Source organism: Lupinus angustifolius, chromosome LG07 (genome assembly GCF_001865875.1).
Source record: "Lupinus angustifolius cultivar Tanjil chromosome LG07, LupAngTanjil_v1.0, whole genome shotgun sequence".
In the NCBI taxonomy this organism is placed as follows: domain Eukaryota; kingdom Viridiplantae; phylum Streptophyta; class Magnoliopsida; order Fabales; family Fabaceae; genus Lupinus; species Lupinus angustifolius.
The window spans coordinates 18,590,555-18,604,084 of record NC_032015.1 but is presented as its reverse complement, the minus strand read 5'-3'; the positions used below and the strand labels follow the sequence as shown (position 1 = coordinate 18,604,084).

Here is a 13,530-nt window from a genome sequence, read left to right as displayed (position 1 = left end):
TAATAACTTAACCACTAAAACCATGGATCATAGATTTGTTTTCGATTGATGTTTAGACATTCCACGTAGTATTAATGTTCTGTTTCTGGCTCAGTTTTTGTTTTGTTTTCTTTTATGTTTTCACAATTGTCTTTCAATTGGACCATCAATGTTCTAGTATTATACTTTGAACAAAGCTTTAAGTTAGTGGAAAAAATCACATCTACCTTTCACTAAACACTTTTCACAGGTATAGACAAATAGCCTTGTTTTCTTTTTTTGTTGTTGATGAAGTATAGATGAATGAGACTTGCGTAGGTGAAACGGATGAGAATCTGCTGCTCCAATGCATGTCTCAAACCAATTACAATGAAGTAAAAATAGAAAAAGTTATGTAATTTTTTAACTAACATAACATATTATAATTGGTTTGAGACATGTTTGGAGACAACAAAACTTTGTTATTGTAGAACATAATGGGTGACGATTTTAATTGTTTAAATAAAGAGCTTTCTGACCCTTCTTTTTCTGAAGGGTTATTTGTAAATAGAGTGCTTATTGGGTTATATCATAAAAATTATTGTAAATTGTATCCAATTTATATAAACTGGTCTTTGTTTATACTAAACATGTCAAGAGGTTGGTGCACAATGAATGAGTTAGGTTGGAGCAGTTTCTATACGGTATTTCCTCATCCTATAACTATGTACAAGAAACTAACTCCTTTTAGAATGCGTGATTATCTCTCTCAATAAGTATTATTAATAAAAGTTGAATTTTTGAAATTTTGGTTGTTCTGAAGATTTAGTCGAGTTTTATATCACTAGACCAACTCTTCGTTGATTTGTGCATATAAAAATATAAATATTTCCCCTAAAAAAACTTTAATGAAGGTAAGAAAGATACAACAATATATTTTATTAACTCAATAGCAAAAATGTCAATTGGGAGATATCCCATGTTACCAAGTTGACATGAAATCCAAACAACAATAACTCAAATGACAAGACATGTAATGAAATTCACACATTTTTTTCTTAGAAATTCTTAGTACCCAAAAGTTGATCTATTTTGAAGCAGAAAGACCTTCAATGACACCTTTGAAAAAAGCCAAAAGTGGTTCTCTAGGAGGTAAACTTTCCTTGACAATTGGATGATTGATAAGTTCTTGGCTCCAATTATAGAGTTTGGGAAATTTGTCACTAGTGAATATTTGAAGTCCTGTAACTTCTTGAAATATAGGGACCCAATAAGCTATTATTGTAGCTGCTATGTCCAAAAAGCCAATCTCATCACCACCAAAGAATTTGCTTTTAAGTTCATTCTCAAGAAACTGAAGAGCCTCAAGTGATTCTTCAATACCCTTTTCACGCTCTACTTCATCAAGGGTGAAAACAGCTTTTCTTACAGCAGGAACAATCTAGTCTCACAAAATAGAGTACTTATTAGTAATTATGTTATAAGTTGGAACTAATAATCAAATGTGTTGTACAAAAATAAATTATATTTGCTTAAAGAATTGTAACACGCCAGCCTTCAACAATCCCTCTATTCTCATCAAAATTTATTGAGCGTGTCACCTTTAAAACTAAATATCATTGCAATATTTTATTTTCACAAAAGGATTTTCGCGACTCGAACCAAGATCTCAGGGACTTATAATCATTGTTGTGCAATGACTCATATCTCTAGATAACAGCAATACAAGTTATGGGCTTGGGCTGATCTAAAGGGGTTGGGGTAGAGGGCTGATCTAAAGGGGTTGGGGTAGAGGGCTATATATATTGATGTTATGTAAACCTAATGTAACAAGGAGAAGAATAGTAAAACACTAATCCTTATTCTCTAATAATATATAGTGGTAGCCGCTCAACGCTCCCGGGGACGTAGGCACAATTGGCCGAACCTCGTTACCAAATCTCTTGTGTTATTCTCTTGTCTCTATACTCTTTACTATTTGATTGTTCGCTTGTTCCCAACAATTGGTATCAGATGGCTCTTAACCCAGGTGCCAAATTCGAGGTGGGGAAGTTCGATGGAACTGGTAATTTCGGATTGTGGCAAAGGAGTGTTAAGGATGTGTTGGCTCAACAAGGTCTATTAAAGGCGCTGCGTGAGAATAAACCAGAGGGTATGGATCAACTGGATTGGGAAGAGTTGAAGGAGAAGGCTGCGGGAACCATACGACTCTGTCTATCAGATGAGGTGATGTATCATGTTATGGATCTGACATCACCAACAGAGGTGTGGGAGACATTAGAGAAGCGGTTCATGTCCAAGTCTCTAACAAATAAGCTGTATTTGAAACAGAGACTCTATGGCCTGAAGATGCAGGAAGGTGCTGATTTGCAACAACATCTCAACAGTTTTAATCAAGTGATCAATGACTTGCAGAAACTTGATGTGAAGGTTGATGATGAGGACAAAGCAATAATATTACTGTGTTCTTTGCCAAATTCCTATGAACACTTGGTGACAACATTGACGTACGGGAAAGACTCAATCAAACTGGATGAGATCACATCTGCACTTCTGTCCCACACTCAAAGAAGACAGAATGTAGGTGAAGGGTCTCAGGGTGATGGTCTGTATGTGAAAGGGAGCCAAGTGCGTGGGAGGAGACAAGGCAGAGGAGGTCATGCCAAAGGGAAAAGACCAACTTCCAGGGGCAGAACACCAGTAGAGTGCTACAAGTGCAAACAGACTGGGCATTATAAAAAGGATTGTCCCAATGAATGGAGTCCTAGCAAGCCGGTGGGGAAAGATGGAGTATCTACATCTGCAAATGTTGCACATAAGATAACTCTGGTTACAATAGTATAGTTGATCTACTATTTGTATCATCAAATTATAGTACAGATGAATGGATACTTGACACTGGTTGTTCCCACCATATGACGCCAAACAGAGAATGGTTCACCACATACAGGGCAGGAAATTTTGGTTTCATGTATCTTGGAAATAATAAAGCGTGTGAAATTATTGGTATGAGAGAACTCAGAATTGTGTTGGATGATGGTGTAGTGAAGACGTTATGTGAGGTTAGGCACATACCAGATTTAAAAAGAATTTGGTTTCTTTGGGGACATTGCAGGCCAAAGGGTTTAGCTATAGAGCTGATGGGGACAGTGATATTCTTCGAGTATGCAAAGGTGCTCTGACTGTGATGAAGGGTAAAAGGACTGCAGGGAACACTTACAAGTTGTTAGGGAGAACAGTTGTAGGTGGAGTTGCTGGAGTGGCTGAAGAGATCTCAATAGATTCAGACCATGGTGCTACAAAATTATGGCACATGCGTTTGGGACACATGAGTGTGCGTGGTATGACAGAACTATGCAAAAGAGGACTGTTGAGGGGAGTCAGCAAATGCAAGCTAGATTTGTGCAAGTATTGTGTGCTTGGGAAACAAACACAAGTTAGTTTCAAGGCTGGCCAACACAGGACTCCAGGCATTCTAGATTATGTCCACACTGATGTATGGGGACCCACTCAGGAACCATCCCTAGGAGGTTCTAGGTATTTTGTTACTTTCGTTGATGACTTTTCTCGCAAGGTCTGGGTATATTTTCTGAAGCATAAGTCAGAAGTCTTTGCCAAGTTCAAGGTTTGGAAGGCAGAGGTAGAGAACCAGACTGGTAGAAAAATCAAATACATGAGGTCAGATAATGGTACAGAGTACAAAAACTCACAGTTTCAGAAATTCTGTGAGGAACATGGCATTCAGAGACACTTTTCAGTGAAGAAGACTCCTCAGCAGAATGGTGTTGCAGAGAGGATGAATAGAACTCTTACAGAGAGGGCCAGATGTATGAGACTGAATGCTGGACTTTCCAAAGGATTTTGGGCAGAGGCACTTAGTATGGCATGTTATGTCATCAATAGATCACCACGAGCTTCATTGGATGGTAAAGTTGCAGAAGAAGTATGGACAGGTAACCCAGTTAATTATAATATGTTACGCATATTTGGTTGTCCTGCTTATATACATGTACCCAGTGATGAACGATCGAAACTTGATCCTAAGTCAAAGAGGTGTATCTTCATTGGATATACCAAAGGTGTGAAGGGGTTCAAGTTCTCGTCCTATCAAACCTCTAGAGAGATATGGCTTTGAGGATATGGCTTCAGTTGCTCTCCATATCATTTCAGGAGATCCATGTAGCTTTCAAGGGGCTATAAACTGCCAGGAGAAAGAACAATGGATGAGTGCCATGATGGAGGAAATGGAGTCTCTACAGAAGAACCAAACTTGGGAGCTTGTTCCATTGCCCCCAGACAAGCGTGCAGTTGGGTGCAAGTGGGTGTACAAGAGGAAGCCAGCAGTATCAGAAAAAGAAGGGGAAAAATTCAAGGCTCGTCTTGTAGCAAAAGGGTATTCACAGCAGAAGGGGATCGACTACAATGAGATTTTCTCCCCAGTGGTGAGACACACTTCTATCAGGGCAGTGCTTGCCTTGGTAGCCAGCTGGGATATGCACTTAGAACAGATGGATGTGAAGACTGCCTTTCTCCATGGTGAATTAGAGGAGAAAATTTACATGACACAACCAGAGGGGTTCAGTGCAGCTGGACAGAGTCACTTGGTTTGCAAGTTGAAGAAGTCTCTATATGGGTTGAAGCAGTCTCCCAGACAGTGGTACAAGCGGTTTGACACTTATATGTTGAAGCTTGGTTATAAGCGTTGTGAGTATGATTGCTGTGTTTATGTGAGAAGCCTTGACGATGGTTCGTTTATTTTTCTGTTACTTTATGTTGATGATATGTTGATTGCTGCTAATCATTTGAGTGATATCAATGAGCTGAAAGTCATGCTAGGTAAGGAGTTTGACATGAAAGATTTAGGGGCTGCTAGGAAGATTCTTGGGATGGAGATTCACAGGGATAGGGGAGCTAGAAAACTATGGCTCTCCCAGCAAAGCTATGTTGAAAAGATCTTAGAGAGATTTGATATGAGCAATGCTAAAGTAGTGAGCACTCCATTGGCAAATCACTTCAAGCTTTCCCTAGATCAGTGTCCAAAGACAGATGAAGAGAAGAAATACATGTCAAAGGTTCCATATGCCAGTGCAGTGGGTTGCTTGATGTATGCTATGGTTTGTACTAGACCGGACTTGGCACAAGCAGTTAGTCAAGTATGCAAGTACATGTCGAAACCAGGGAAGCAACATTGGGAAGCAGTCAAATGGATTTTCAGATATTTGAAGGGGACTACAGGTCTCGGTATCATGTTTGGCAGCCAACAGAGTAAGCCTTCAGTTATTGGTTATGTTGATTCGGACTATGCAGGAGACTTGGATGATAGAAGGTCCACAACGGGGTTTGTCTTCACCCTTGCAGGTGGACCAATTATGTGGAGATCATCAGTTCAGTCTGTTGTTGCTATGTCCACAACTGAAGCAGAGTACATGGCAGCTGGTGAAGCTTCTAAGGAAGCCTTGTGGCTTATGGGGCTAGTAAATGAGTTAGGCATTGAGCAAGGTGGAGTTTCGCTGCATTGTGACAGTCAGAGTGCTATCTTCTTGGCAAAGAATCAGGTGTATCATGCTAGGACCAAACATATTGATGTGAGATTTCATAAGATCAGAGAGTTGGTAGCTTGTGGGCAGATACTATTGCAGAAGGTTCACACTTCAGAAAATGCAGCTGATATGTTAACCAAACCGGTTACTGTGGACAAGTTCAGGCATTGCCTGAGCTTGTTGAACATTCACTGATGATGGACTATGGAGCGCCCCCAACCCAATGGCGGAAGATGGAGATTGATGATATTCGCCAAGGTGGAGATTGTTGTGCAATGACTCATATCTCTAGATAACAGCAATACAAGTTATGGGCTTGGGCTGATGTAAAGGGGTTGGGGTAGAGGGCTATATATATTGATGTTATGTAAACCTAATGTAACAAGGAGAAGAATAGTAAAACACTAATCCTTATTCTCTAATAATATATAGTGGTAGCCGCTCAACACTCCCGGGGACGTAGGCACAATTGGCCGAACCTCGTTACCAAATCTCTTGTGTTATTTTCTTGTCTCTATACTCTTTACTATTTGATTGTTCGCTTGTTCCCAACAATCATAAATTCCAACGACTCAATAAATTGACAACAAGTCCTCTTTTTGGAGGAATAAAATACTGTAAGGATATTAAGTTTGAGATTAAACCCTAAGGTGTTACTAAAAATAAATACTAGTTAAATACAAGTTTTCTCATTTATCTTATCTATCATGTATCTCTACTTCATACAATTTTCTTTGAACTAATGAAATATAGATACATACAGATTATATATATCTATGATCTCACTATAAAACTGTGTGGCTTACAAACATTACAAGTGAAAAGCATAAAAAACGCTCAACAAAAATCATTATACTCCTCAAAAGGGATTGTGTATTGACTCATATTATTACCAAATGATGCGAGAGTTAATATGCCTAACACCTCATGTTTTCTCTATAAGCTTTAAAGCTAGCTTTAAATAACTTGTATCCTAGATTATTAAGTAAAAAACCACAAATTAACAAAAAATTACCTTTTCATCAATGAAATTGGACCAGAAATGAGCCAAACCTCTTTGGTATGGTTTAGTAGGCAACATAGGGTCACCTTTAGAACAATCATCAATATACTTAACAATAGCAAGAGATTCTGAAACAGGTTTATCATAATTAAAAAGCACTGGAACCTTCTTATAAATTGGGTTGTATTCGAGAAGCAAATCACTCTTATTACCCAAATTCTCTTCTATGAATTCATACTCAACTCCCTTAAGTTTAAGGGCAATCACTACCCTACAAACAAATGGGCTTCCCCTAATTCCCAAAAGCTTAACCTCTCCCTGCTTTTTAGCCATTACAACACTATGATTATTGACTCAAATAATTGTTAACAATTTACTTGTTTGTGGTATGTGACTCCTAACTTTGATCTCTTGCATTTATATAGAGCTAGATTCATTGTTCAGCATACACATGGTCAATTAGAATATGCTATATTATATTCTAAATCTTGGAGAAAGAGTTGAAGAAAAAAGAAATAAATATAAAAATACAAGTTTAGCATAAGGTGCCACCATGTTGAGAATAACAAATTGATTTCGCTTATATTGGAGTACACATAGAATAGAAGGATCTGGAAAATAGAAAGTAAACATATCTTGACTATAGAATATGTTATCTAATCTAATGTTGTTGTCTTAAAAATAGTACTTTATATATTAATAATTGATTTATAATGATTACCTAGATGTAGGAGAGTTTGTAGGTTGACTTATATCATTTATATGCTAAAATAATTACCAAATAAAAAAACTGATATAAGTTATAAATGACAATTGAAAATGATACTTTAAAATATATATTACTTTTCCTAGAATAATTCTTTGTATACGATGTTATATGTGGACATGACTAATGAATCAAAACTTTTGTGTTCTGAAACTCACTGGTCAACTATTGTATATGAACATTGACTTCAAACTCATACACATCCACATTGCATAAACTCAAAATTAAATGATTCTTCAACGTTGAACCACATATCCACATTTCACACTATGGAGATCAAATATTGGTATGGGATAAAATGTAGGAGAGTTCAATTGGAGGGTTTGCAAAGAGTTAGGTTTAGTGAATATTTTAGTTTATTATTATTTGTGTGTCTTCAAATTGTGATCACTACAAATTTTAAATCACTTTTTCTGTTTCAGTTTGGTTCGCCTCAAAGCTCATTTAAGTTGAGCTCATAGATTCTAGGGCAATATGTTTGTCTCAATGTGGTGTGTAAGCATATGAGTGAATAACTAAAAAGATATTATAATGTTCAAGTCAATATATAAGGAAGTGTATAGAAAGAATACGATGCAAGATTATAAAAAATATATTAGTGTGGAGACATATTGGATAAGAATAGCACCATTTGATACGTATTCATAATTGCATGTGCTCCAATTTTATGGTGCTCCAAGAAACAAAAGGTGGTTGCTCTATCAACTTGTGAGGCAGAATATATAGCTGCTTGTTCAGCAGTCTGCCAAGCTTCATGGTTGTCTTCTTTGCTTATGGAACTTGACATTAAGGAAGAAAATGGTGTTGAACTTTTGGTTGATAGCAAATCTGCAATTGACTTTGCAAGAAATCACGTTTCTCATGGTAGAAGTAAACATATAGAAACAAAATGTCACTACCTAAGGCAACAAGTAGCAGAAGGCATGATTAAGTTGATTCACTGCAAAACAAAGATGCAATTGGCAGATATGATGACTAAAGCTTTGAGGATTGGAAGGTTCAAAGAATTTAGAAAACAGATAAGTGTTCATAGCTTGAAGGGTGTTTCAACTTGAAGATACTTGAGGTTATCAATGTTGATTGATTTCAGAATCATGGGAGGGGGGTTAGTTTGTAATTTAAAAATCAGTTTATTAGTTTTGTAAGACTTACTATAAATAGCCATATGTACCTACTTTAACTATCAATGAACTATAAGAATAGAAACTCATAGAATTCACTCAAAAACTTCTTCAATTTTTTTATTCTTTCTCTCTACACTTTCATCTCTTCTCCTTTACTTCTATTCTTCATACTTTAACAATACATTCAACAATAATACAAGATGAATAATGAAACAACTAAATCCTAAGAGTATACTTTAAGTTGTTACTATTAATCAGAGCAGACCATAAATTTTGAATGCAAAAGCTAACTTTTGTGTGTGAGAAGGTAGTAGGCAGTGACCTTTTTTCTATTTTTTTGTAACTTCAACAAAACTTTCCTTTTTTATGCCGTGTACTGCTCTCTTTTCGGTTTCTTTGTTTTTTCTTCCTCATATCTTCTTCGCTTTGCATGTCATGACTAGTTATAAAAGGAGACAATAAAATAGACAATAACTAATTAGACAAATACAAATCATTGAATATAATATGCATAGAGAAACAGTTGACCCATTACCGTGTTTGGTTGAGAAGAAAACATCAAATATCTTACACAACTTAAAAACATTAGTGTGAACCACAACATATATAGATTCAAATGGATAGGTAATGGCTACAATCAACAATCCACATTTAAGAGAACGTTGTTGATATGAAATATTCAACAACACACACTCAAGGGAGCGTTGTTGATATGACATTTTCAATACATAATGAAGAGAGCAATGTTGATATGACATCTTCAACAATGCTCCTTTAAGCAACTCATGCATTGTTGAATTGATGTAAATTAACAACGCTTTTAAAGGTGCGTTGTTAAATAACAATCATTCAAGCTAGTGCTAATTCAAGAGTGTTGTTCATGTTTGCGTTGTTGAAGTTATATTCATATATTTAATGTAACAATGCTTGCTTTAATGAGCATTATTGATGATCTCATGCCTTGTTTTTAACAATGCTGTTATAGTAAAAGTGGTTGAATGACTATTGTTAATGGTGATATCTAGCATAGTAAAAAACTCAACCCTAAAGTTTGAAGGAAAAGTCTAACCCTAAAAATATGCACATAAAACCTAACATATTTGATATTATCTCATCCCTATAAGAAAAAAATATATATATTTGAGGAGGGGAACATATGGGACAAGAGTTGCATATCCCTACACAGCTCGATGCCCTTTTTCATTATTTTCCATTTGTAACAACACATTATTAAGTATTCTAATAGTACTATTTTTTTTCAAAATGCCATCCATTTTATGAATTCAAAATAAAATAATCTACAATGATAAGATCATGGTCCCCTTTACTCATGAGTCCATTTGGGAAGACAACTAGTATGCATGTTATAAACTTATAATGACATTTGTAACTAAAGTATACATTATTTTTATAATATGATTATTATGCAAAAAATTTCCACTAAAAAAACTTATTTAATAAAGGGAAGAAAGATACAATAATATATTTTATTAACTGAGTAGCAAAAATGTCAATATGATAATATTCTTGGGAGATATCCCATGTTACCAAATTGACATGAAATCCAAACAACAATAACTCAAATGACAAGACATGTAATGAAATTCACACATTTTTTTCTTAGAAATTCTTGGAACCCAAAATTGATCTATTTTGAAGCAGAAAGAGCTTCAATGCGACCTTTGAAAAAAGCCAAAAGTGGTTCTCTAGGAGGTAAACTTTCCTTGATAATTGGATGATTGATAAGTTCTTGGCTCCAATTATAGAGTTTGGGAAATTTGTCACTAGTGAATATTTGAAGTCCTGTAACTTCTTGAAATATAGGGACCCAATAAGCTATTATTGTAGCTGCTATGTCCAAAAAGCCAATCTCATCACCACCAAAGAATTTGCTTTTAAGTTCATTCTCAAGAAACTGAAGAGCCTCAAGTGATTCTTCAATACCCTTTTCACGCTCTACTTCATCAAGGGTGAAAACAGCTTTTCTTACAGCAGGAACAATCTAGTCTCACAAAATAGAATACTTATTAGTAATTATGTTATAAGTTGGAATAATCAAATGTGTTTTACAAAAATAAATTATATTTGCTTAAAGAATTGTAACACGCCAGCCTTCAACAATCCCTCTATTTTCATCAAATTTATTGAGTGTGTTACCTTTAAAATTAAATATCATTGCAGTATTTTATTTTCACAAAAAGATTTCCGCGACTCAAACCCAAGATCTCAGGGATTTATAGTCATAAATTCCAGCGACTCAATGGAATGACGACAACTCCCTCTTTTTAGGAGGAATAAAATACTGTAAGGATATTAAGTTTGAGGTTAACACGCTTAGTAAATTCATGGATCCAGAAGAGTCACATATTGAAGCTAACTGTTATGATCAAGAGAAATAAATACCAAATGATGTATCTATATTTCATTAGTTCAAAGAAAATTGTATGAACTAGAGATACATGATAGATAAGATAAATGAGAAAACCACAAATGAACAAAAAAATTACCTTTTCATCGATAAACTTGGACCAGAAACGAGCCAAAGCTCTTTGGTATGGTTCAGTAGGCAAGATAGGGTTACCTTTAAAAGCCTCATCAATATACTCAACAATAACAAGAGATTCTGAAACAGGTTTCTCATTATGAACAAGCACTGGAACCTTCTTATGAATTGGGTTGTATTTGAGAAGCAAATCACTCTTATTACCCAAATTTTCTTCTATGAATTCATACTCAATTCCCTTAAGTTTAAGGGCAATCACAACCCTACAAACAAATGGACTTTCCCCAACACCCAAAAGCTTAACCTCTCCCTGATTTTCAGCCATTACAACACTTTGATTATTGACTCAAATAATTGTTAACAATTTACTTGTTTGTGGTATGTGACTCCTAACTTTGATCTCTTGCATTTATATAGGGCTAGATTCAATGTTCAGCATACACATGGTCAATTAGAATATGCTATATTATATTCTAAATCTTGGAGAACAAGTTGAAGAAAAAAGAAATAAATATAAAAATACAAGTTCAGCATAATGTGGCACCATGTTGAGAATAACAAATTGATTTCGCTTATATTGGAGTACACATAGAATATAAGGATCTGGAAAATAGAAAGTAAACATATCTTGACTATAGAATATTAGAATACACAAAGGTTAATGAGTGATGTAATGAATTACATCAGCAATATTTTATCTAATCTAATGTTGTTGTCTTAAAAATTATAATTTATATATTAATAATTGATTTATAATGATTATCTAGATGTAGGAGAATTTGTAGGTTGACTTATATCATTTATATGCTAAAATAATTACCAAATAAAAAAAAAATGATATAAGTTATAAATGACAATTGAAAATGATACTTTAAGATATATATTATTTTTCCTAGAATAATTCTTTGTATACGATGTTATATGTGGACATGACTAATGAATTAAAACTTTTGTGTTCTGAAAGTCACTGGTCAACTATTGTATATGAACATTGACTTCAAACTCATACACATCCACATTGCATAAACTCAAAATTAAATGATTCTTCAACGTTGAACCACATATCCACATTTCACACTATGGAGATCAAATATTGGTATGGGATAAAATGTAGGAGAGTTCAATTGGAGGGTTTGCAAAGAGTTAGGTTTAGTGAATATTTTAGTTTATTATTATTTGTGTGTCTTCAAATTGTGATCACTACAAATTTTAAATCACTTTTTCTGTTTCAGTTTGGTTCGCCTCAAAGCTCATTTAAGTTGAGCTCATAGATTCTAGGGCAATATGTTTGTCTCAATGTGGTGTGTAAGCATATGAGTGAATAACTAAAAAGATATTATAATGTTCAAGTCAATATATAAGGAAGTGTATAGAAAGAATACGATGCAAGATTATAAAAAATATATTAGTGTGGAGACATATTGGATAAGAATAGCACCATTTGATACGTATTCATAATTGCATGTGCTCCAATTTTATGGTGCTCCAAGAAACAAAAGGTGGTTGCTCTATCAACTTGTGAGGCAGAATATATAGCTGCTTGTTCAGCAGTCTGCCAAGCTTCATGGTTGTCTTCTTTGCTTATGGAACTTGACATTAAGGAAGAAAATGGTGTTGAACTTTTGGTTGATAGCAAATCTGCAATTGACTTTGCAAGAAATCACGTTTCTCATGGTAGAAGTAAACATATAGAAACAAAATGTCACTACCTAAGGCAACAAGTAGCAGAAGGCATGATTAAGTTGATTCACTGCAAAACAAAGATGCAATTGGCAGATATGATGACTAAAGCTTTGAGGATTGGAAGGTTCAAAGAATTTAGAAAACAGATAAGTGTTCATAGCTTGAAGGGTGTTTCAACTTGAAGATACTTGAGGTTATCAATGTTGATTGATTTCAGAATCATGGGAGGGGGGTTAGTTTGTAATTTAAAAATCAGTTTATTAGTTTTGTAAGACTTACTATAAATAGCCATATGTACCTACTTTAACTATCAATGAACTATAAGAATAGAAACTCATAGAATTCACTCAAAAACTTCTTCAATTTTTTTATTCTTTCTCTCTACACTTTCATCTCTTCTCCTTTACTTCTATTCTTCATACTTTAACAATACATTCAACAATAATACAAGATGAATAATGAAACAACTAAATCCTAAGAGTATACTTTAAGTTGTTACTATTAATCAGAGCAGACCATAAATTTTGAATGCAAAAGCTAACTTTTGTGTGTGAGAAGGTAGTAGGCAGTGACCTTTTTTCTATTTTTTTGTAACTTCAACAAAACTTTCCTTTTTTATGCCGTGTACTGCTCTCTTTTCGGTTTCTTTGTTTTTTCTTCCTCATATCTTCTTCGCTTTGCATGTCATGACTAGTTATAAAAGGAGACAATAAAATAGACAATAACTAATTAGACAAATACAAATCATTGAATATAATATGCATAGAGAAACAGTTGACCCATTACCGTGTTTGGTTGAGAAGAAAACATCAAATATCTTACACAACTTAAAAACATTAGTGTGAACCACAACATATATAGATTCAAATGGATAGGTAATGGCTACAATCAACAATCCACATTTAAGAGAACGTTGTTGATATGAAATATTCAACAACACACACTCAAGGGAG

The 13,530-nt window shown here is 34.7% G+C and overlaps 2 protein-coding genes across 2 annotated transcripts; both read right to left on the bottom strand.

Annotated features, from left to right (window-relative positions):
* Positions 941–6,849, bottom strand: LOC109352611 (probable glutathione S-transferase). The gene is made up of 2 exons (XM_019594734.1): positions 6,514–6,849; positions 941–1,399 (listed from the first exon to the last, which is right to left on the bottom strand). The coding sequence occupies exons 1-2, from the start codon at positions 6,832–6,834 to the stop codon at positions 1,046–1,048; spliced, it is 675 nt and encodes a 224-aa protein (XP_019450279.1). The 5' UTR covers positions 6,835–6,849; the 3' UTR covers positions 941–1,045.
* On the bottom strand, positions 9,882–11,294 carry LOC109352612 (probable glutathione S-transferase). The gene is made up of 2 exons (XM_019594735.1): positions 10,899–11,294; positions 9,882–10,393 (listed from the first exon to the last, which is right to left on the bottom strand). Exons 1-2 carry the CDS (start codon positions 11,217–11,219, stop codon positions 10,040–10,042), a joined length of 675 nt encoding a protein of 224 aa, XP_019450280.1. The 5' UTR covers positions 11,220–11,294; the 3' UTR covers positions 9,882–10,039.

Excerpts from the sequence above, each read along its gene's own strand:
- LOC109352611 (XM_019594734.1), bottom strand. The coding sequence starts at position 6,834 with ATGGCTAAAAAGCAGGGAGAGGTTAAGCTTTTGGGAATTAGGGGAAGC. Across the intron at positions 1,400-6,513 it reads CCAATTTCATTGATGAAAAG|ATTGTTCCTGCTGTAAGAAA; the intron begins GTAATTTTTTGT and ends TTGTGAGACTAG.
- LOC109352612 (XM_019594735.1), bottom strand. The coding sequence starts at position 11,219 with ATGGCTGAAAATCAGGGAGAGGTTAAGCTTTTGGGTGTTGGGGAAAGT. Across the intron at positions 10,394-10,898 it reads CCAAGTTTATCGATGAAAAG|ATTGTTCCTGCTGTAAGAAA; the intron begins GTAATTTTTTTG and ends TTGTGAGACTAG.